General features: G+C 35.9%; 1 protein-coding gene across 1 annotated transcript in view; it reads right to left on the bottom strand.

Moving 5' to 3' along the window:
* Positions 1–26,258, bottom strand: part of LOC150077924 (uncharacterized) — a 114,690-nt gene that overhangs the window by 63,646 nt on the left and 24,786 nt on the right. Inside the window, exon 3 of the mRNA XM_090384406.1 lies at positions 17,524–17,670. Coding sequence (XP_090240532.1) covers positions 17,524–17,670 — 147 coding nt within the window. The remainder of the gene's footprint in view (positions 1–17,523; positions 17,671–26,258) is intronic.

A 26,258-nucleotide genomic window follows, 5' to 3' on the forward strand; every position in this document is an offset into this window, starting at 1 on the left:
GTGTGTTGCAGTACAACACTCCTAGTGCCATTTTATGCATATATGTGTTGAAGCAACGAATGTGTTAACACATTGGCTACTGACTATATTTGTGCCATAAATTTCAGAATGTTGAGGAGTACCTATCTACCTAAAGCTAAATTGGTTGAAAAGTCTGGAATTCATAATTAAAAGTGAACACTGACTTTTATTGGCCAAGCTATAAATCAGAACAAACTTCAAAATTTTATTAAAAATTTATTTTATGTACATAAATTAACCTCAGTGCAAGCAAAGAACAAATACAATTGTCTATCAAGTCTTTACAGCATATGGTTGAAAGAAAAAAAAACAAACAAACAAACAAACTCCAAGCATCAGCTGCAAATATCGCAGAGTTCAATCAGTGTGCCAATTAGAGCAGTTGTCAATTTCACATGCTTTTCCTTTGACAGCACTCATTTACTGATTACCTATAACCTATTACTTTGGTGCCATTTTATGCATACATGCATCAGCGATAGTAAAATATAATAATATGCACCAAAGAATTGTCCCATTCTTCTCAGCAATGCTGAGAAACATTAGCATTGGTATATGATGCAAGAAAGTAAGCTTATACAGCATCAGCAAAAAAAAAAACAAAAAAAACTTTCCATTTCACCACTCCATTCACTCCAAAAGTTTGTCCACTTCTTCCTTGAATTTATTTAAGCTATCAACTTCCATAATGACAGATGGAAGTTAGTTCCAGCAATCAACCACACACTGGCTAAAGGCAAATTTCCCCACATCTATTCTTCAACTGCCTTTCCTCAATTTCAGCTTATGCCCCCTCAGGTTTGTAATCTGAGGAAGAGGAAGAATCCCATCAGCATTTAGCCTGCTCAATCTATTCAAGGCCTTATACACCTCGACCAGATCACTTTGCAGGTGCCTAGTCTCCAGATGCTGCAATTTGCAGAACTTAAGCCTTTTTTCATAAGAGCACCCCCTTTGTTCCTCTCACCAGTCTTGTTGCCCTTCTCTGTACTTGTTCTAGCAACTCTATATCCTTCCTAAAATGATGCTTCCAGACCTGTACATAGTACTCAAAGTGTGGCCTGACCATTGCCTGATATTAATCACCTCCTTATCCCTGCCAGCAAAATTCCTGAATATCACTGACAAGATCCCATGACCTACTCTGGCAGCATATCTGCACTGCTCAGAAAACTTCATATCTTACTGCACAATTACCCCCAGGTCTCTTTCATTCTCCACTACCCATATGTAGTACTTTGCATTGTCAATGTTAAACTTCATTTGCACTTCTCAGCCTATCTGCCCAACTTTTCCAGATCGTGTTGCAGCAGCATGCTGTCATTGCTGTTATTAACAACCCTACCAACCTTTGTATCATCTGCAAACTTTGACATTAAGCTTGATATACCTTCATCAATACCACAGATAAATAGACAAAACAACAATGGGCCCAACACCGAACCCTGGGGGACACCACTAATAACATTAGTCCACAAAGAGCAGTGTCCATTGATTACCACTCTCTGTCTTTTCCCACTCGACCATCATTTTATCCATTGTAGCGACTTGCCCTTAATGCCACACTGCTTTTTCGCATCCAGTTCATTTGTGACCACATCATAGTATCCAATCAAATTGGTCAGAGAAGACTTTTCATTAACAAACCCATGCTGCATCTGAATTATTACTGCAGTCTTGTCTAGATGATCCTGCAATGCTTCTTTAACCAGTGACTCCATTATTTTTCCTGGAACAGAAGTCAAACTAACAGGTCTGTAAATTGGATGAAAGAAACTCAGCAGTTCTTTATTTTAATTCTTCATTGGTGGAATATTGTTCAGTGGAAAAAATAAATAAAATATATTAATTAATTGGTTTTGAAGAATTTGAAGCCAAGGCTATGAAAACATGGCCCATGTTAACATGTAGGCCACTACATCCAAGCATCAGCTCTCAGGGGTGGCAAAAATGGTTTTCCTGTGCCCTTTTCATTAATGAACAGCAACATTTGCTGTTTCCAACTATTGTAGTGGTGAAACTAAAATACTACTAGTTTGCTACCACAAAGGTGCCTAAAATTTCTGAACCTGATGATTAATATGGCATGGTTGTTAAAGGGCATAAGGCAGGTCCAATCAAGTATTTTGCAGAGGATTTGTATTTTTCATAATTTGTAGTTGTGCATCTGCAATTTTGTTTGTTCCTTTATTTGAAGTAAGCATTTATATCAACACAACCATCACACCAACTACTTACAAGTGTCATGCATAACTGGGCATTCATCTTCATCATCAACGTAATTTTTTTTTTTTTTTTGTTAAATGTCCATTTCTTTGAATATCATTCCTTATAAATGCATTTATGTATGGGAATTTTACTGAAAATAAAACAGTTGATACTCTATTTTATCAATAATTATAAAAAACTTCTTCTTTTGCTTGATTATTTAAGGCATGAAAACAATACAATCCAATGTTAAAAAGTAGTGTGGTGCAAGTAGAACATAATAGGGCAGTTCATACTGATACTTTATTACGTCCTCTCATTTCAACAATGTTAGAGGTAAAATGTACAAGTGTCAATATTTATTACAATAATGTTAAAAAATTGCATTTATAAATTATGTTTAAATTATTATTAAATTATGGATTATTAATTTTAACAACATATTTAGTTCAAAAACTTGCTTTGCATGAAAATCAGGACAAAACAGCATCCCCAAAATTTTTATTGAGGACACTGGGACATTACACCCAAAATTGGGATTCTGGTCATTATGCATAAGCCTAATATCATTTTCATCCAATGTTTATTAATGTGTGATAAACATTAATAGTGATAAACATCAATAAACATTGATGATAAACATCAATGTTTATTGCTGTTTATCAATGTTTAATGAATGACACCATACCAAACAGTTTTTGTCATTCTCAACATCCAAGGATTCTAGAGCAGTGGCAGAAGATGCTATGCAGTAATGAATCTTGCTACACTTCCTGTTAGACAATGGATGTGCCAGTATCCAACAGGAAGTACTTAGAGAGTAGTTCCTATCAGAGTGCATCTTCTCAACCACAAAGTTTGATAGTGGTAGTCTGACAGTATGGGAATGTTTCAGCTGGTTTAGATGAAAGTAATGCCTGAAACCATGGAGTCCATGTTCTATTTAGATGTTTTGGATAAATGTACACTACCCACATTGTGACAGTACTAGGGAAATGAACCTAGTCTGTACATAACAATGGACCATGTCATACAGGACTTATTTGTGGATAATGATTTCAAAACACCAGATCATGAGGCAAACTGTGGTGCTAGATTAAGCTGCAGCAAAGACAGCCATCTTCACTGGCTTTGGCAACTACTTTGCAGGAGAAATGGAGGCAAATCTGAGCCAACACACGCCAGACGTTGGTAGAAAGAAAGTAAATAATTGTGGCTTACTCACTCCTGTTTTGATCTGGAATTTGTCTGATATAAATTTCATAGCTACAAAAAAGCAGGAGGAAATTGGGAAATTTTTTAAAATTCAGACTTTGGATCTGAAATTAAATTTCACTGACAACATACACATTATATATATATATATATATATAATATTGATAAAAAATAATCAGGTTATTGAATGACAAAGTAAACAAGCAAAGTATTAAAACAAAATATTAAACTGTGTCATGGATCCTGGGTACTACTAGTTACAGTAGAGAAACCCTGGCAACCATAATGAAATACAGTATAGACTGTATGTTTTAATGTTTATATTCAGTGTATAGGGAAGGGATGCTGACCTATCAATTGTAATTACCATGGAAAAATTGAGAAGGCTTGTAAGATGAAGGAGATAACTTGAAATAAATCGATTAACATAAAAATAAAAATAATAACAATTATAACGATGTTACCTAAAGTAGTGGGTCCTAGGGCTTTACCTACTTCTTCAAAGGGTCGGCAGCCAAAACTGTAGGAGCCACTACAATAAGCAGGGTCTCTGTTTCTGTTATGATGTATACGTACGAAATGTATAAATCATAGCCAACCTGACAGAGACCAAAAAGAAAGGATAAAAAAGCTAAAATAATGCCGATAAAACTTTATTAAAGCAAAAAAAGAAGAATAAAAATTTTGAAATCAAAAAGACCAATACATTACAAAATTAAAAAAGTAACTGTAGATTACAGGATAAAGTCAGGTTAAAGCCAACTTACTGTGAGTTTGGACCGGAATCGGCAAAATAGCTGCGTGTTGTGTTTACAGAGCAACATTGGAGACCCAAGGAAGAAAGCCCGTAGATCTCTGTCCAGAATGTTTATATCAGTTGAAGTAACCACGTGTGAGGAGGAAGAAGTGGAGTCGTCAAAGCGAACCGTCCCATTATGGGGAAGTAGGTAAATAAACAAATGAAGTAAAGTGAGACTATGACTGACAAAGTAGTGTAGAAAAGACACTAAACTTTGTATCAGAATAAAAAAGAAATAATAGCAGAGGAATAGCATCTCAATATTGTTTTCGGCCAGCCTAATTGCACACGAGAAATAAAATGTAGCAAATAACGATAGTAGAAAGCAATTTGAAGAAGAATAATATAGTTGTGCTCGGGTAGTCTGGGGTTGCTAAACCCATACCATAGCTGGTCCCTGGACAGATCTTTGGACAAATGCCTCATATGACAATACCCCCATGCATTGCCAATCCGTGGGCACAAGCTTTCTACACCGTGAGACACAACAGAGGCTAGGGGGCATATAACTATACATTATGTACAAGCCTGAAAGTAATATGTAATCAAACAGTAAATATGTTGTTTATATCAAAGTTGTAGTTGATAAGTTTTTTGAATTTTATAATATTTACTGCTTTTTTGAAATGATGGTAGAGGAATGCTGTAGGGAAATTATTGCATAGCAATTTTTCATGGAGTTGTTTAATGTTGTCAGCCAAGAGACTGTCACTATTGCATATTGTAGCAATTCTGATGCATTGGGATAGTACTATATTAGCATGTACTCTTTTGGAGATGTTAGAGTACCAGTGGGTAAAACTGACTACATTAAAGTTAAAAGCATCTCTTTTATTGTATATGTTGATTGTGGTTTGAGGGCTGCTATTATTAATATTCAAGTCTAAATAATTGGCTGAAAAATCATTATTACAGTAAACCCCCGCTATTCGCGGTCGCTGATTTAATATAAAATGAAACCTAAAAAAATGTGAATTTTAAAGTGCCGTGAACATTTTCCGCCATAAAAAAACATGGGCGTGGCTAAAATTATCTTTCCCGGTCAAAACAGAGCTCAGTGGGGGGGGGGGGGGATGACAAAATCCCGGCGTGTGGATGTTTCTCGCTAATCCTTGTTCAGTGTGTGTTATGCGCTTGTCATGGAAGGTTTCGTCGTTTGCTTTTAATTTATATGCTTATAAATTGAACAAATTTATCAATTTATAAATTGATACGCTTACAAAAGTGATAAATCTACCGTTTTGCAGTGTAAAACAGACTTTTTCAAGTGTGTTAACGGAAGAAAGTGACTTTATTGTGGACAAGTTCTTTCTAACCCGTACAAAAATATGGCTACGAATAACGAGGGAAATGTGAAAAGATCAAAGAAGGTGATGACATTAGCGAATAAAATTGAGTTATTAGACAAAATTTCTAATGGTCAAAGTGTCTCCTCGGTGGCAAAACATAAAATCAATGAGTCAACGGTACGATCAATCAAAAAATCGGAAGAAAAAATCCGCCGTAGTGTCTGTGAAAACGTGCTAATTGCTTCAAAAATTTGCTCTATAACTCGTGATGTTAAATTAGAAAAAACGGAAAAGGCTTTAAATCTGTGGATAGAAGACCGAACTCAAAATAAAATTCCGTTAAGTTCACTCATCATTCGTGAAAAGGCAAAACTCCTTTATCAACACTAGCGAAACTGGTGATAGCACTGGCAGGATAAGTTTTTTTAGCTAGTAAAGGCGCTGGTTTGAAAGATTTGTTTGAAATTTCTAATAAATATTACATTTAATATTAAATTGTTTCTTATTTTCATTTTGATGCCATATGCTTGCATTTCAGTATGTACTGTCTATGTCATTATTATGAAGTAATATGACTACATAGTCATATTACTTCATAATATGACTATGTAGTCATATTATGAAGGTACATATAATACATACATAGACACAATTTTAGACTAGTTTTTCTTATATACTGTATTTCATACTTTCGAATGGAACCCCTTTATTACTATGGGAGCCATAACTCAGTATTCGCGGCATTTCTCAGGAACGTAACCCCCGCGAATAGCGGGGGTTTACTGTATTTGTTTTCTCCAGAGTAAGTTCTGAAGGGCAAATACCAGCAAAGGTATAAATATATGGTAGTTGAATACCAATAAGTCATCAATATATCTGTAAAGTTTAATATCTGAGGGTAGAGAGGTCTCAGACCAGTATAGATATAGGTTAGCTAAGATACAGCTGACGGAGCTACACATGGGGGGGGGTACCTTTGGTTTGTAAGCATACAGATTTGCCATAAAAAATGTAGTTATTAGAGACACAGATTAATGAGATTGATCCAAAAAACTGAATTACAACCAATAATATTTTTGTATTTATTATAAATTTCATTCAAGACTGATTTTAAGTTGGTTAGGTCTATGCTGGTGAATAGACTATTGAAATCAAAAGTTTACACATGAGAAATGTTATCAGTATTCAGAGCATTAATAACTGAAATGTTGTTATTAATTATCCTACTATTAGGAAGGATGTCCATTATGGGTTTAAGTAACCTTTCTAAAGTTTTGCCAGGTTTATGGGCGTAACTGTATTTGCAGGATGTAATAAACCTAAATACTGTAGGGTGTTTGTGGAACTTTGGTATGAAATAAATATAAGGAAAATTGTAGTTATTAAAGCTGATTTTTAGTTTCTTGCCGTAAGCAATTAACTTTCTTGTGATGATACTGCTGTTATTAGTGATGGACTTGTAGGTGGCACTGGAATTTAGTTCTGTATTTAATGTTTGGAAATAAAAGGCTTTACAGATAATGGTGTAATTGCAAGAGGCTTTATCAACAAGGGTGATTATGAAATGTTTATGCAGGTCCTCCAATTGTTGTTTTAATATGGAAAAATGAAATTTTAATTCTGCTGATGGTTGCACCAAGCGGTTTTCTACCTTTTTTTAATAACAGCATCCCTAAGTAATTTATTTTATTTTGCGGCACCCCTACTGAATTTTCTGCCTGTTAAATCCGATTCTCTCTCTGCATATATATATATATATTACAATAATATTTATTTATAGTTATTACAATAATATAATTATAAAAATTACATTTCATAATAAAAATTATATGTATACAGTATATAATAATTTTATTCTTTATATAGAGGTACTAAGAAAACATCAATTATAGATCACCACAAAATTAAAAAGATACTGTATACCTTTTTATAATGAAATAAACATATAAATTTAAAAATAATAATAATAAGTTTAGTAACTTAAACCCAAATCACGTGGCACTCCTGGAATGTTGTTGCGGCACCCCGGTTGAAAACCATTGTGTGCAACTGTGGTAATGATGGCTTATAACGTTGTAGCATCATAGCAAGTACTGAATTAATCCATAGTTAGAAGGTTTCAATGGGGACGTTATGATGGTAAGAGAGCTTAAAACAGAAGTTAAGTAAATCCTGGTATAATTGTTTTCTGAAGTATTTAAAGTTGATTTTAAAGGTGGCCTATATTTGAAGCCATAGGACACGATGCTTCTGAGTTCTCTGTTAGGTATAACCTCTAGGTTGCCTGTTAAGATATGGCCAAAGTGTGTTATCAATAAGCAGTTGGAGATTGGGCTGATGGCAAATACATACATTAGAAGTAGATTCAAGGTTAAAGTTATCCAAGTTAGTTGCTAGGTGTTTGTAATTGCAAACCTTTAGCTCAAAAGGTTTAGCATATCTGAATCTGAAAATAATGTTCAAGCTTTGGCAGCCATCTGGAAGTAGGTCTGTAGATTTATTAATGCAATCATTAATTTTGAAATTGTCTAGGCAAGTATTATAATTAAAAATGACGATGGTATTATTATTTTGGCTGGTAAGCTTGCTGTAAGATTTTAATTTAAATTTACAGATATCTGTAATAAGGTCAAGGAAATGTTTAGATGTGAAATTGAAGGTGAGTATGAATCTGTAAAGGGCATTTAAGATGCTATGTTTAGTACAAAAGAGTAGATCATGGATCTTCTGTACGCTGAACTGACCACTGTCCCAGTCAGAGATAGTCTGTTTAAAGTCACCTAACTTGTATTTATGTATAGTAATGTTGGTACTATTGGGTTTGTGTTTCCTATAAGGTCTGGATGACAAATTCCAAGTTACTAAAGGCCTAAATACATCCAGACCTTATAGGAAACACAAACCCAATAGTACCAGCATTACTATATTGATTCATCATCAGCCATTTTCAATCCACTGCAGGATGAAGGCCTCTCCAGCAACTTTCCAGTTCCTTCTGTTTTGAGCACTGGCCATCCATTTACTACTCGAAAACTCATGAATTTCATCTATCCATCTCCGCCTTTGTCTTCCAGGTTTTCTTCTAGCTTCTCTTGGCTACCATTCTGTTATTTTCTTAGTCCATCTGTCATGATGTCTTCGAGCTAGGTGTCCTGCCCAAGACCATTTTAGTTCTTTAGTTTTGATAAGAATGTCCTTTACTTGAGTTTGCTGCCTAATCCATGTGTTTCTCTTCTTATCTAACAGTCTGATTCCCAATATGATTCGTTCCATTCTTCGCTGTGTAGTTCTCAGCTTCTCTTCCATTCTTTTGGTGAGTGCCCAAGTTTCACTTCCATAAGTCATGGTGGGGAGTATACATTGATTCATTATTTTACGTTTCAGACAAACTGGGATATTGCTCTTCAGTATGTGACTATATTTCCTGAATGCTATCCATCCAAAATTTATTCTTCTCTTGACTTCCAGCCATTTATCATTATTACAGCTAATAACTTGTCCCAGATAAGTATATGACTCCACGTTTTCAATTACTGCTCCTTCAATCATTATTTCCCTTTCCGTGGCATACTTGTTCATCATTACTTTTGTTTTAGCCATATTCATCTTTAGTCCAAAATCCTTACTAACTGTGCATAACTGATTAAGATTTTCCTCTAATTCTTTGGGATCGTGGCTTATGACCACAATGTCATCTGCAAATCGTAAATGGTTTAGGTACTCTCCGTTCACATTGACTCCTTTCTGCGACCAGTCTAATCTTCTGAAAGCTTCCTCAAGGGCAGCAGTAAACAGCTTCGGAGATATTGTGTCTCCCTGTCGAACTCCTTTCTCGATTTTAAATTTGCTACTGTCTTTGTCTAGTCTAATAAAGGATGTAGCACTCTCATATATTTTCTTCAAAATCATAATATATGGAGTATCTATGCCTTGTCTTTCCAGTGCCCGAAACATTGCCTTATGCTGTATGGAGTCAAATGCCTTTTCATAATCCACAAATGCCAGGCATAATGGTGTTTTATATTCATTTGCTTTCTCCATTAGCTGTGATATTACGTGAAGGTGATCCATAGTTGAGAATCCTGTCCTAAAGCCAGCTTGCTCTTTCGGTTGATTCTCATCAAGTATTCTTTCTAATCTGTTAGTAATGACCCTTGTGAACAACTTGTAGATATGGGATAACAAGCTAATTGGTCTATAATTTCCAATTTCTGATTTATCTCCTTTCTTATGCAGCAAAACTATGATTGCATTATTCCACTGCTTAGGCATCACACCTTTTCTAATGCACTTTGTGAAGAGCCTTGCCAGTTTTTGTGTTATGTCTCTTCCTCCCAATTTTAACAACTCTACAGTAACTTCATCTTCCCCCGGGGCTTTCCGATTCTTCATTTTCTTCAATGCATGTTCTACCTCATCAGGAAGAATATCGGGTATGTCGTATGAGTTGCTACTTTGCAATCCATCTTCCCCACTGCTGGTATCATTCCCTCGCTCCTTGTATAATTCTCTATAGTAGTCTTCTGCTATTTGAATTATGCCTTCTCTGCTGTTTATAAGTACACCATCGCTATTCTTCAGTTTCAGTATCATTTGTCTTTCTGTATTACTGCTCATGGCTGCTGATTTAAATCCTTTGTTTTCCCTTAATGCTTGTTCTACTTTTCTTGTGTTAAATCTTCTTATGTCCTCTCTGAGTCTCTTTCTAATGGCTTTGCATAACTCAGTATACTCAATTTTCTCCCTGTCAGTGTTTTTCTTGCTCTTCATTTGTCGTCTTTGGTTCATCATGACAAGTGTTTCTTGACTAATTTTTTCTTCTTTGGATTTCTGTTTCCCTATAGGTTTCTTGGGCTTTATCACTTTCAGAAAGTTGTAATATTCCTCGTCGATATCTTGGTCCTGAGCAGTCTGCAGAAGCTCAAACTTGTTCTTAAGTTCCAGTACATACTGCTTTTTCTCCTCCTCTGTTATCTCAAAGACCTTTGTATTATTTACTCGAGTCAGTTTTTTCCTTTCCTTTCCTACATCTATATCAAGTGTACATCTTACCATTCTGTGATCACTTCCAACATTTACCTTATTCAGGACGGTAACATCATTCACAATATATCTTCTGTTAGTGAGGATGAAGTCGATTTCATTAGTTGTTAATCCATTTGGACTCTTCCATGTCCACTTTCTGTTCACCCTTTTCTTGAAAAAAGTGTTCATTACTGACATTCCTTGAGATTCTGCAAATTCCACAAGTCTTTCACCTCTTTTATTTCTTTCACCAATTCCAAAATTTCCTATAGTTCCTCTTTCTGCGCTGTTTTGCCTTTTTCCAATCTTAGCATTGAAGTCCCCCATAATAATAGTGTAGTGGGTTTTCTGCTCATCTAGAAGACTCTCAATTTCAGTGTACATTTCTTCAACCTCTTCATCATCATGGCTCGATGTTGGTGCATAAATCATTATAATCTTCAGCTTGTACCTCTTAGAAATCTTGAGTATTAGTCTTGACACCCTTGGTGATGTACTTTTGAATTCCAAAATGTTGTTTTTAAAATCTTTATGGACCAGAAACCCAACTCCACCTTCACTCCTTTCACTGTTTCCATTGGTGTACAGCAGATTTCCACTTGATAAACTTATAAGTGATTCATTTCTTCTTCTTGTTTCAGCCAAACCGATGATATTCCAATTCACATTTTCTAATTCCTTTTCCAGCTCTAATATCCTGTCTTCACCGATGAGTGATCGTACGTTATAACAGGCCAAGTTCATTTTCCGTGCATGGCAGCCTGGTCGTACCCAGAGATTCTTAGCACCCTCTGCTTCCACTCTGATCCTCTCGCTGCCGTAAGAGGGAGAGTGAAAGCTGCTGGGGACTGAGGGCCATTTGTATTGTTGTGCTCTCATTGCTGGAGGGTTGATTATTATTGATTATTGATTATTATTATACAAAGTGTGTATCATTTATTGATACACACTTTGGCTATATCTTAACAGGCAACCTAGAGATTATACCTAGCAAGGAACTCAGAAGCATCGTCCTATGACTTCAAATATAGGCCACCCTTTAAAATCAACTTTAAATACTTCAGAAAACAATTATACCAGGATTTACTTAACTTCTGTTTTAAGCTCTCTTACCATCATAACGTCCCCATTGAAGCCTTCCAACTATGGATTAATTCAGTACTTGCTATGATGCTACAACATTATAAGCTATCATTACCACAGGTGCAACCATCAGCAGAATTAAAATTTCATTTTTACACATTAAAACAACAATTGGAGGACATGCATAAACATTTCATAATCACCCTTGTTGATAAAGCCTCTTGCAATTACGCCATTATCTGTAAAGCCTTTTATTTCCAAACATTAAATACAGAACTAAATTCCAGTGCCACCAACAAGTCCATCACTAACAACAGCAGTATCATCACAAAGAAGTTAATTGCTTACGGCAAGAAACTAAAAATCAGCTTTAATAACTACGATTTTCCTTATATTTATTTCATAGTTCCACAAAAACCCTACAGGATTTAGGTTTATTACATCCTGCAAATACAGTTACACCCATAAACCTGGCAAAACTTTAGAAAGGTTACTTAAACCCATAATGAACATCCTTCCTAATAGTAAGATAATTAATAACAACATTTCAGTTATTAATGCTCTGAATACTGATATATTTCTCATCTGCAAACTTTTGATTTCAATAGTCTATTCACCAGCATAGACCTAACCAACTTAAAATCAGTCTTGAATGAAATTTATAATAAATACAAACATATTATTGGTTGTAATTCAGTTTTTTGAAGCAATCTCATTAATCTCTATGTCTCCAACAACTACATTTTTGACGGCATATCTGTATACTTGCAAACCAAAGGTACCCCCATGGGTAGCCCTACCAGCTGTATCTTAGCTAACCTATATCTATACTGGTCTGAGACCTCTCTACCCTCAGATATTAAACTTTAGAGATATATTGATGACTTATTGGTATTCAACTACCCTACATATATAGTAATATTAGCAGCCCTCAAACCACAATCAACATATACAATAAATGTATAGTAATATTAGCAGCCCTCAAACCACAATCAACATATATAATAAAAGAGATGCTTTTAACTTTAATGTAGTCAGTTTTACCCACTGGCACTTTTTTTTTTTTTTGCTAGTGCATCGGCTTCTGTGGCCATAATGCACCTCCCAAAGTTTTTGCATTTTTTACTCTGATCCAAGCCCGAGGCGGGATTCAAACTCGCGACCTTTGGGTTGCCAGGCAGGCACTTTACCCACCTGGCTAGCCCGGTCGGCATCCCACTGGCACTCTAACATCTCCAAAAAAGTACATGCTAATATAATACTATCCCAATGCATCAGAATTGCTACAATATGCAATAGTGACAGTCTCTTGGCTGACAATATTAAACAACTCCATGATAAATTGCTATGCAATAATTTCCCTACAGCATTCCTCTACCATCATTTCAAAAAAAGCAGTAAATATTATAAAATTCAAAAACCTTACCAACCACAACTTTGATATAAACAACATATTTACTGTTTGATTACATATTACTTTCAGGGATTGGCAATGCATGGGGATATTGTGTTCTGTTATGTCCATTTTTTTTTTTTTTTACATTTACTCAATAATAATACCAATACCGACTTAAACATTTGAGGCATTTGTTCAGAGACAAGCTATGGTACGGGTTTAGCAACCCCGGACTACCCAAGCACAAGTATATTACTCTTCTTCAAATTGCTTTATACTATCCTTAATTAGTACATTTTACTTCTCATGTGCAATTAGGCTGGCCAAAAGCAATATTAAGATTCTACTCCTCTGCTATTATTTCTTTTTAATTCTGATACAAAGTTTAGTGTCTTTTCTACACTACTTTGTCAGTCATAGTCTCCCTTTGCTGGCACTTTGCCTCATTTGTTTATTTACCTACTTCCACGTAACATGGGACGGTTCATTTGACAACTCCACTTCTTCCCCCTCACACGTGGTTACTTCAACTTATATAAACATTCCGGACAGAGATATACTGGCTTTCTTCCTTGGGTCTCCAATTTTGCTCTGTAAACACCACACGCAGCTATTTCACCGATTCAAGTCCAAACACACAGTAAGTTTGCTTTAACCTAACTTTATCTTGTAATCTACAGTTACTTTTTTAATTTTTGTAATGTATTGGTCTTTTTGATTTCAAAATTTTTATTCTTCTTTTTGCTTTAATAAAGTTTTATTGGCATTATTTTAGCTAATTTTTTCTTTTGGAAAGTTGAAATTTTATTCCTTTCTTTTTGGTCTCTGTCGGGTTGGCTATGATTTATACATTTAGCACATATACATCATAACAGAAACAGAGACCCTGCTTATTGTAGTGGCTCCTACAGTTTTGGCTGCCAATCCTTTGAAGAAGTAGGTAAAGCCCTAGGACCCACTACTTTAGGTAACATCGTTATAATTGTTATTATTTTTATTTTTATATTAATCGATTTATTTCAGGTTATCTCCTTCACCTTACAAGCCTTCTCAATTTTTCCATGGTAACTGCAATTGATAGGTCAGCATCCCTTCCCTATACACTGAATATAAACATTTGTCTATATATATATATATATATATATATATATAATCCAATTAATCCAAAATTAGTGAGATTTCACATAATTCGGAAACGGGTGCCTACTAGGGGGTGCCGCTAAATTTCTTTTAATTGGCATAATTTTCTAAATTATTTTAGGAACATTGCTTCAACACTATCCTCTTCTTATTTATCCCCCCCCCATATATTTTTCTGTTATGTTATCTTTGTTATTTTATTTGGTTGAGTTCTTTTTCACTCTACTGGTTTGCCATGCTGCTGGAAAATATCTTATTTTAGCTAGTTTGTTAGTTATTTGGTTTTTAGGAGCATTAGCAACTAAGGCCATATTGCTCCGGGATATGCGGTGGTCATTCCCTGACCTTTCCGCATCCTCCGTATTTGGTGGTGACGGGCTCGAACCCCGGTCTAATCAAGAAGCGTGTGCTACGCACTGCTGCTCCTTCCCACCTGGCTACGGAGGCGCCTTCTTATTTTAGCCTATATATATATATCTATATAATGTCGGTGTAAATACACCACTAGTAACTCTTAAGAAAGTATGATGGTAGTGTGAGAGGCATCATTTGCTCTGTATCTCATATTGTGCTTTTCCTTCACAACAAGTTGCCATGATATTGCACTACCTCGAATAAGTAATGCTTCACTGATAGAGAAGACTATTGTTACTTATTCTCAGTGAGTACCACCACCCAGACAGCACTGTTTGAAATATGGAATGGGATAAAGATCTCTGTTATCCTCATATTATCCCTATTAGACTTAGGAAAGCAAAAAAAAAATTGGAAGGTGATAGTAGGAGAGGTAGAGGAAGGAAATGCCGTAGAAGGGAGAAAGGGACAGTTACTCCTTCAACTCACTACTCAAAAGCTCATAAATTCCTCGAATAGGCAACGCTTCCCCAGTAGAGAAGATTGTTGTTACCTATTCTTGGAAACTCCATGAATATCAGGCTTCCCCTTGTGACCATTTCAAGGCTTTGGCCTATCATCAGTGGGTGGGCAGGTACCCTGGTATTGCAGACATGACAACCCAGTTGTGAAGATAATCACACAATATGAGATGCCAAAAGGTGTATATGATAATATTTAAAAATAACTAATTGCACAAGGCATAATACGTTAAGAGTAAGAGTTTAATATCTTTTTGGAATCTCTCATATTGTGTGATTATCTTCACAACTGGGTTGTCATGTCTGCACTACCAGGGTACCTGCCCACCCACCGATGATAGGCCAACAGCTTTGAAATGGTGCCGTCTGGGTGGTGGTACTCACTGAGAATAAGTAACAATAGTCTTCTCTATCAGTGAAGCGTTACTTATTCGAGGTAGTGCAATATCATGGTAACTCGTTGTGAAGGAAGAGCTGTTATTTGGTTTTTAGGAGCATTAGCAACTAAGGCCATATTGCTCCGGGATATGCGGTGGTCATTCCTTGACCTTTCCGCATACTCCGTATTTGGTGGTGACGGGCTCGAACCCCGGTCTAATCAAGAAGCATGTGCTACGCACTGCTGCTCCTTCCCACCTGGCTACGGAGGCGCCAAGGAAGAGCACAATATGAGATACAGAGCAAATGATGCCTCCCACACTACCATCGTAGTTTCTTAAGAGTTATCTATGGTGTATTTACACCGACATTATACAGATATTAAACTCTTACTCTTAAACGTATTATGCCTTGTGCATTTAGTTATTTTTAAATATATATGTATATATAAAATAAAACCACTATAGGATTATTAGTAGTACAGTATGTTTTTGAACATTATCATATGTAGAACTTTTCTGTCTGCTTGGATTGTTGTCTGTTAACACACAAAATGATTATGAATGCTTCAATAAAGATACTCTCACAGATTTTGCCCTCTTCAAATATGCTAAACAAAGTTTTGTTTATAAGAATGTTCTTGCTTTCTAGATTTAGCTGTTAAGTGCATTCCAGTGTTTTATCAAAACGAGAAGATGTAACGTATATGTATATTTTTTTATTTTATCCGGCTGAATATGTTCTCGCACTCAGCATCACAACGAGGAATTGTTAAAATGCCAAATATGACTTGGCATAATTTCTTATATTGTACTTAAGGACCACTATACATCAATTCTTCTTTCATAATAATTTCTGGTAGGTTCGCACACTGAAATTGAGAGAGCTGATATTTCTTCATCTTTTTTTTTTTATCTTCAATGATATTGAGGAGTATGAGAAACTTGTATACAAAACATTTCAAATTTGAAAATGCACTGCCATTTCATAAAATTTGAGCAGCAGTGAGGTACTTCCTCACTGAACAAAAGAACAGAATCTTTTCCTCATCTTAGATTCTCCACAACTTGGCAGTAGAAATTCCCATGACTAAGTCAGAAACATCCTTTTGATTTAGTATGCTTTGGTAATCAAATTCCAAAATGGAAATGAGAAGTTTAATAACTCTTAAAATAACAAATTTACAAACCACATTCTTTAACATATCTAGGAGTGATGACCTGAGTAAATGAATTTGGAGCACATTTGACTGGAGAGCTATGTTGAGATTTTCAAATGTTAGCATTACATTTAAAAGAAACAAGCAAACTGCTTTATTCAAACAAGAAGAGAGGAACACCAGCAGCCTTTAGTATATTTGCAGATAATCAGGTTGCAGTTATCAGCTAATTCAAAATTCCATTCTAAAATCTCATCCTTTATCTAAACCTTGGTTTTCCAATAAATGTGCTAAGGTTGATCAAGGTAAGATTGTAACATAATTAGCTAGTGTCCAAATCTCCAGTTTCATTTTCTGCCTTCCCTAAAGCTCACAACAATTGTAAAGCAATTACTAATCAATTCAAACTCAATTTTGAACAAAGTTATGGAATATAATAAGTCTGTTATAATAATATTAGAGAAATGATGTGGTTAGCTATTTTCAGGTATGAAAACAGAACAGCTAACAAGTGAGAATTAAATTAAGTCACAAAGAACTAAAACTCAAGCAGTGCTATCATAGTATTTTATTATTTCTGTATCAATTAAAATTGAATTATTAATAAATCACCAAATTCTAATACAAGTTAGTGCAATTGCATCATTTCAGTACATAGCCAACTACTTAAGTAGTTATAAATTGGCATCATTAAGTATATCTCATATTGTGAATACCTTCGCAACAAGTTGCCATTATATTGAACTACCTTGAATAATAATGCTTCACAATGTAAAGAGTTAGTTAAACTCTTTACATAACCTGAGGCTTTAGCCCTAAACTATACCGCAATTCTAATTATTAATAAATCATTATTAAAATTTTATCATGTAAAAATATTAAATTATGAAATAATAATTTTAATCAATACAAAATTTTTAAACAGAATTATTTACCTTTGTAATGTATCCTGAAGACAAATTATAGTTTGTCGTTCATCACCTTCACCTATGGAAAAGCTGTGTAAATTTTTATAATGTTCTTCTACAACTTTGTGTGTCAAGAAACGATAGTGTCTTAAAAGTGGAGGCAACAGTAACACCCTATAAAATAAAACTGCACAGTTTGATCAACAATCAAAGTGCACAAATTATTACTTTATAAAAAAAATTATTCAAGTGTTATACTGGAAGCTGTCCAACATGAAAAATAAGGAAATACTAGATATAAATTATCATTAAAAGAAACAATATTACATAGTCACAATTTTAATTTTAAAATAAAATATATTCACATTATAAAAAAAAATTTTCAAAGCAACAAGTCATTATAGCTAATTTCTGGGTTCAAATCCTGTTCACAACAACCTTTTTCTGGAGGTTTTTTACCCTGTGTAGAGCTACTCCAGCAGGGGCACCAGGGCTGTTTTTTTTTTCCCTCCACCAGGAAACTCCAAGTTTCTACACTGAAACTCAGATAACATGACCTTTAGAAACATTCACTTAAAATATTGATTTCATGTTACATATTTTTAAATAAGTGCTTAGAGTTTCAGTCTAATATTATAGACTAACTCTTCCTTCCTATGTAGGGCGCCTCCGTAGCCAGGTGGGCAGGAGCAGCAGTGCGTAGCACACACTTCTTGATTAGACCGGGGTTCGAGCCCATGTCCACAAAATACGGAGGATGCGGAGCCAGGGAATGACCATTGCATATCCCCGGAGCAATATGGCCTTAGTTGCTAATGCTCCTAAAAATCAAATAACAAACAAACAAACCTTCCTATGTAAGAAAAAAATAATCATTTACAAGGAGAAATTTCTGATACAATGACATTATACTCAATCACTGCGAGATTTAACCATAAAAACACAGGTATTACGTAAACAACTCCCTACACCCAACAATTTATTACTATATAGTGCGTAATGAAGTTACTTCATGTCTGATGTGAAAATTTGCTTTCAGCCAGAGAGTAATTGTTTATTGAAACAAACTTCTATGTGGTGTTGTGAAAGTGGGTAGTCTGAACAAACTAAGGAAGAATTAAATAAGCAGGTAATGTGGGAAATGCTTTTTCTTTTAATTTTTTTTTTGGCTGATACTGTATAAGCTTGTTTCCTTGCACTATTTGCCTCTACTCTACTAATACTAACAGTTAGGGAATAAAAAACCCCCCGTAAGGATGGTCTTGTTATTCCCACAAAGATATTCCTGCAAAACGTAATACTGTTATTTGTACGAAAACTGCTTACTATATCCATCATTCTAACAATAAAGTACACAGGACAAGGCAACAATATATGGGGATGCCTTCCGTGGCTCAGACTGGAATTGTCTGTCACAGTTGTAAAACCTGATTGCAATATTATGTATTGACATTTGGAAAACTCCAGATATCCACATTTTTCCAATTATATGGAAAGGGCCTTTTATATTCTGGCACAATAATGCTCCATCTGACAAACACAGGCTGATTTTAAGTTCCGAAACAAGCCTGGCCATCATAGAATCCTGAGTGAAATCTCTCAGAACACCTTTGAGACAATCTGAAGAACCAAATCATGGCAAGGATCTCATCTGTACACCAGATTTTTTATACATTATTTTATTATTATTTTTTTATGAAAACACTAAACATGAAAAGTATTAGAACCCACAGTACTTAGTACTATGCGTAGGTTGAAAGATGAGAGATACTTGTTAACATTAGATTGAATTTTTGTAGATTATAATATTCAGGAAATACGTGTGAGGAGAGGCTGTTCCAGAAAAATGGAAGTGGAAAGAATAAATGAAGGAGAAAAGTTGGTTCTGAAGCTAGACGGAAAAAAGCTGCTGAATGGTTGTGGCATGTGTTCAGAATCATTTGGAAGAGAGAGTGGGGAATTATAGAAATGGCATGCAGCAGAAACAGAATGTCTATGAAACAGAGGGTGGAAAGAATGGGTCATTAATTAACTTAACTGTTCCCTTTTGAATGAAGCCTAGAAGTCCAAGAAAGATTATGGGGGCACTGTCCCAAAAGTGGGAAGAATATTCCATGGTAGAGCACACTTCATATTTGTACAGAGTGAGTAGCTATTTAGAAGAAAAGAAATGCTGAAGGCAAAAGAGAAAATCCAGTTTTTTTTAGATGCAGAGGAAGTAATATTTGTGATGTGCTCAGGCCAAGTGAGATAAGAAGTCAGGATAATCCCTAAGAGAGATATGTGATCTTGTTTAACATCTGAGTGTTGTCAAAGATAAGCACAGCAGCAGAAGTTTCATTTTTGTAATATGTAAGACAAGCTTGGAGTTTCACAAGGATTAAAATTAACTAGGTTATTTTTGTCCCACTTGAGAATTTCAAGATCAGCATTTAAGAAAGTAGTAGTGGATATTTGAGAAGTTGAAGCTATTTGTGCAGGACAAGGTTTCTCAAACTGGAAGGTGGAATGCAATGTGTTAATGTCAGCAAAACTATGGATAGGATTTCCATTCAATGGAAAAAGGTCATTAATATACCAGAGGAAAAGAGTGGGAGAAAGAACTGAACTTTGAGGATTAGTGGAGCAGTTCAAAGACAGAGAGATATTCACCTTCACCTGTAATGAGTGAACAGAGAGAGAGAGAGAGAGAGAGAGAGAGAAGGATATCCAATTACAAAAAACAGTTGGCAAACTATAAGAGGTGAGCTTATTTAGAAGACCTGTATGTGAAACATGAGCAAAAGCCTTTGAAATGTCAGGGCAACTGCTTGAGTTTCACCAAACTTTTCCACTGAGTTTGTCCACAGATGGGCAACATAAGCCAGTATATCACAAGTGGTTTGACACCGATGGAATCCATACTGGCGATCACTGATCACATGGAAGGTTTCTAGATAGTCTAGTATTTGTGGTTCATGGATTTCTCCATTACTTTAGAAGGGGTATAAGTAAGTGCAATGGGATGGGAGGGCTTTATTAAATCTCTTTTTAGGAACTGGCTGGATGTGACAAAACATTTCCAGCAGAAGGAAAAACATCAATGGAACAAAAAAGTGTAAAAAGGTGACACAGAACAGGAGTAAGCTCAGGAATTTATGTTGTTATTTGGTTTTTAGGAGCATTAGCAACTGAGGCCATACTGCACCTGGAATATGCGGTGGTCATTCCCTGACCTTTCCGCATCCTCCGTATTTGGTGGTGACGGGCGTAAGCTCAGGAGCACAGGTTTTGAAAACAAATGGAAAAATGCCATCAGGACTTCCTGTGTTCTTCTGTGAAAAGGATGTCAAGATTTTTCAGACATCCTTTTCACAGAAGAACACAGAAAGTCACGTTGAATGAAATGTGCTGGGAATGGTACGAGGTGGTTTACCAAGATTATCAATACAACAGTTAAGAGAAAAGTAAGATGCTAGCTGGTCAGCTTTATCTTTAGCTGAAGTGGCAATAGAACCACTGGGTTTTAACAGAGGTGGGAGTAGTGCTGGACAAATGTTGCAGCCAATAGATTTGGCAAGAGACCAGAATGTTCAAATACCATTTGGACAAAAGGTAAGTTTTCTAAAATTGGTGAGTTCAAAATCTTGTCTGGACTGATTATCAACTGCTTTACAATTGTTGCAAGCTTTGGTGAAGGCAGAAAATGAACCTGATGATTTGGATGCAAGCCAACCGTGATATGTAACATTCTTATCTTGAACAGTCTTAGTGCATTTATTGGAACACCAAGGTTTAGACAAAGGAAGAGATTTTAAGATGGAGTGTGGAATAAATGATTTCATCTCTACAAGAATAATTTTACCAGCACAATCTGATATTGACATCAGAAAATTTAAAACTATAATCCAACCAAGAAAAAGAAGAAAAGAAACCCTGCAGATCATCCCATTTTGCATTCTTGTAATGCCAAACAATATGAGATTGAGAACAGCAATGAAAGAAAGGCTCCACTGGAGAAGAAACCATGACCAATTGGTGATCTGCGGTGCCTAGAGAAACTCATTTCAACCATGTACTTGTAAGGTTTGTTCACGAAAAAAAGATCAAAAGTGTTGGTTGCAACATTAGAATTGCCTGTTATTTTGGTAGACAAACAAACAAATTGGGGAAGGTCATTAGCAATAGCAAAAGCCTTAACATCTCAACTGGGTCTGTGTAACTGGAAAACAAAAGCCAGCTGGAGTTGAACATTTAAATTACCAAGAAAATTTTCCTCATTGTTAGGAAAGTTGGACTGGAGAAAATTGAGTTTCAAAGAAAGGAAGTCAAACAGTTCCAAATGATTAATGGAGTTGGAAGAATGATAGAGATAATAGATGAATTTGACAGAGAGGAGTGGAGAGATTTTAAGCCTCAGAAGATCAAAAAGAGGAGATTACTAAGTCCCTGACAGCGAATATGAGAATGGGTATATGTACAAGTACCGCATTTGAAATTTAAAGGAATTGTACAATGAATAATTAGGACAAATGAGATGAGCAGTGGTTGAATAAACCAATAATTGGGATTCTATCAGAAAAAAGTAAGTGGGGCTTGGCAAATTGTAGACATCATTGAGATTGGAACTAAGACCACACGTATTTGTAAAATGAATGAAGAAGTGTTTGGGAGGTTTAGATCTTTTCGCAGATAAGTTCATTCTATTAGTTTGACTATTCGTGAAATATTTGATAGTAATAAAAGGTGCGGAGGAAATGATGTATGAAGTAATAAAATTTTGGATATGGCATGTACACAGCAAGAATATACCCAGCTCCTTGACATAATGTGGCTTCGACAATGCCATCAGTATACACACTATTCCAACTCCCGCCAGCCTACCCTGTGTGAGATTATACATAGCTGATGTGGATGCCTCCTAGAGAGTAACCAATAGGTTTATTCTGGTGGACTGTCTAGCAGCTAGCCTGTGAACTCTATATTTGAGAGTTGTACTTCAAAATGTAATGCCAACTGGATCTTGCCGTGATGCTCATCATAGCCTCAAAAAGACAATCATAATGTATGATGGAAGAGGGATTGCTGGAACTTTTCTCTGGAGACTAAATATGAGTTTCACCACTTCAAGTTTCCAATAAGCAAAGTGGTGGTATTATACTGGTTGATGAGTCATCTACCGTCTAGTGGCCACATTCCTCTGTGTGGTGTGAATGCTACACTTGAACCCTGCTTGGCTGACATCTGGGTGATCACCTCCAGTATACTAGGTGCTATACTTCAGGATTTGCACATGGGGGTTTTATCTAGGATTACTAATAGTCCCACCATTGTGAAGGTGCAAAATGCAGTCCACTTGACTCAAGTCACCCGAATATCAGTTTCCATTAGTATTTTAGACTCCCAGGTAGCAAGCCCAGCTTGTCATACCTGAAAGGCTGTCTGTGACAGCCTCAGGGACCAAACACTATTCACAAAAGTATTCTGGTTACTGTTCATTGATGATGAAGTACTGTCAGACAGCACTTCATCATCCATGTGGAATTAACATCCCACTAGATCAGTTTCAGTCTTCCAAAAAATATCTCATTCTCCCAAAAAAACAAGATTCACTCTCCAGTGCTCTTTTTGGATATTTGCTATAGCTTGTTGAGTTGTGTGTGATTTCCCATCATTGTGTAACAAAATAAGAACTGTCAGTTAGGTGCTAAAATATCAGAATATCAATCCCCCATGACAAAAATAAAGCAGATTGAGAGTTGTACCCTTTACTGCTTTTCTAAATAGTTGCTTCAGAATTATTTAACCTCAATGGTCTGGAGCCTAACCCAAATGAAATCTGATAAACCTGTAGTGTCAAAAAAAAAAACCCAACAACACTGACTTCCAAATAAGCAGCACCCTAGTGAAGAAAGTTTTCTCCCACATGGACCATCTTACGTAGGACAAAGGATTAACCTTTGGAAGGCACTCCAACTACTTAAAAGCAAAGACATGGGCTGCCATATGAGTGCTTATGCAGGAACTAGTGAATGTAAGGGACCCTATACTAATGATACAATACATCCAAGGATGCCTCTTCCAATCCCACTCTCGGTCCCACAATCACAGCTCAGCAGATACTATGGGCTGGAATACAAGATCACAGGCAGGTGAATGCATTCATCACTGTGAAACTATCCTTGGAGAAGGAGAACAGTAGGTGCAATTGCACCCAGGTTTATAATTGAAAAGGGCCCAAATTCAAACAAAAAAGGAGCCTCCTCACTCCGAGCAACAAGGATCAGGTATCCTCAACATTACTTATTTACTTGAGCCCCCTGAACATCACATTGTCTCTGCTACTACATATCACTTCCCTCACATACAGACAATCATTATGTCCAATCAGCAGATGTATTACTACTGGTACTTAAATTTACACCTCACAGTGGAATATAATTTAAATTTAGATAATAAAAACCTCATTTTCATTTGACTCACACATATATTTATAATAATAATAACACTATAATACTAATTATAATAATAACACTACAATACTAATTATAATAATAACACTATAATACTAATTATAATATTAAGAGAATGTCTTATATTGTTATAAAAAAGGGCTGAGTTGAGTAGCAATAGAATATCATTGAATGAGCTTTATTCAGCTCAGCTAATAAAGCTTAACAAAATTAAAAAAATTAAATTAAACAAAATGACAGTGTCATTTTGCATTCAGTGGGACATTTGCAATTTCCATAAATTGCAGCGAAGCAAAAAAGCAATTATGCAAACTGAAACCTGAATACAATAAATGATGTTTTTTATACATATTTGTATACATCTAATCAGGACTTTACAAAAGTGATAACATTATCCAAACGATGACACTATCCATGATTACAATAAACTGTCCATCACTGTATTCCTCAAAGAGATCAACTCACTAGAAAATGACAACAGAACAACACACCGTGTTCACTGGCTAGCTCTTTTCCAGATTATAGAAGTTATTATCTAATTTAACACTTGTTTCCCTTTCATGTTCATGAGAGGGGATAACTTGTTATTCAAATAAAAATCTTTCGGTAACACATTAATTTATGACTTATTCCACTTCTCAGCTAATATACATCACAGTAAAAAGTAGTCTTCAAGGAGTTCATAGTGGCTGAAGTGCACACAACTTAATAAAATTTATACAGGAAAGAAAGGGCGCTGACTCTCTTTAAAAATTACAGCTGTGAATTACAGGCTCCGAAAAAGGGATAAGTGTTTGCCTTTTCATTTACCTAACTGTAATTTTATATTGTACTTTATACGTAGTCTTATAATTATAGTTATGCTGGTTATTTTTATTTTTAATTTAGATAAAGAGTTTTTGGAGATTACTACTTAATATACGTAAAACCGTCATTTCATTTGAATCTTGCAGCCATTGTATTTGTATAGAGTAGTAGGGAATTCAAATTTTTAATTGTGGTAACTAGGTAGTTCTAATGTATAATTATATAGCGTAATATGCATCACTGCATTTAAGATTCTATTAGATAGTGTAGTATTGACAATTAATTAATTAAATTTATTGATCTTATTGATCCGGGCACAAAGTGGCAGGAGTGCTGTGACTCGGGGGGGGGGAGAACTTGGGGGGGCGATTCTCCAATGCATCACAGCCTAAAAAAATGTGCAACTTGTCAAATGTTTGCAGAACTCTCTGGAACAGAACATGATCTAGCCAAGGAGGATGTCTTTGTGTGTGTGTGTGTGTGTGTGTGTGTGTGTGTGTGTGTGTGTGTGTGTGTGTGTGTGTGTGTGTGTGTGTGTGTGTGTGTGTGTGTGTGTGTGTGTGTGTGCCAGGTGCAGAGAGTGTCTAGAAATTAGGCATCAACTCAGCGTTCTACTGGGCGTCTATGAGAGCTTGAGGTGTAGGGTAGATGCCCTCGAAGAAATTAATATGAGTCCTGTCAAGTCCTTAGCTGCCCATCTCAACGTCAGAGCTCACTCCTGGGCATTAGGCAACACAGCGGCAATCTCCAAGGCAGAATGCACTGGTACCAAAGGAACTAGTTATTATTATTGTTGGTGACTCTATTGTCAGGGAAATGGGGAATATATTGTGTAAAAAGGATAGATGGAAAAGGACCAGGGTATGTCTGCCAGGGGCAAAAGTTGATGACATTGTAAAGCATATATCATCTTTTAAGGGCACAAAAGGTGATATTGTTGTACCGTTGGCACAAATGACATTAAGAGTAGGAGATCTGCAGATTTACTTAACAAGTACAGGTCAATGTTGCAAAAAAGTCGTAAGTCAGGGTTAAATTTGAAAGTGTCTGCAATTCTGCCCAGACATGATAGGAGTACATGATGAGAGCCTTGTCAATCAATACGGCCCTGGGGAGAATGTGCAAGGTTCATGGGGTAGAATTTTTTTCAGCGTGGTCTGTGCTTGTTAACAGGAGAGACTGCTTCTATAGGGATGGGATACACTTAAATAGAAAGGGTGCAAGAATATTTGCTGATGCTATCGAGGCAGTGTTAGGTGGGCCAGAAAACTGCTAGCTTGGGGGGGGGGGGTTCACAGACTAAAAGGTTAAAAGTAGCCACAGGCAGAGGTGAAGGTGATTATTGCACAACTTCTATTAGAATAAGTAATGACCTGGAGCGAGGGGTGCTGGGGGTTTCAAGGACTGATGGCAGTCATCGTGAAACAGGTGGGTACATGGGATGTGTCATGGTAACTAGGAATAAGTGCATGTATACCAATGCTAGAAGTATAGTAAATAAAT

Source organism: Mastigoproctus giganteus, chromosome 11, assembly GCF_048544385.1.
Source record: "Mastigoproctus giganteus isolate SK-2022 chromosome 11, ASM4854438v1, whole genome shotgun sequence".
In the NCBI taxonomy this organism is placed as follows: Eukaryota; Metazoa; Arthropoda; class Arachnida; order Uropygi; family Thelyphonidae; genus Mastigoproctus; species Mastigoproctus giganteus.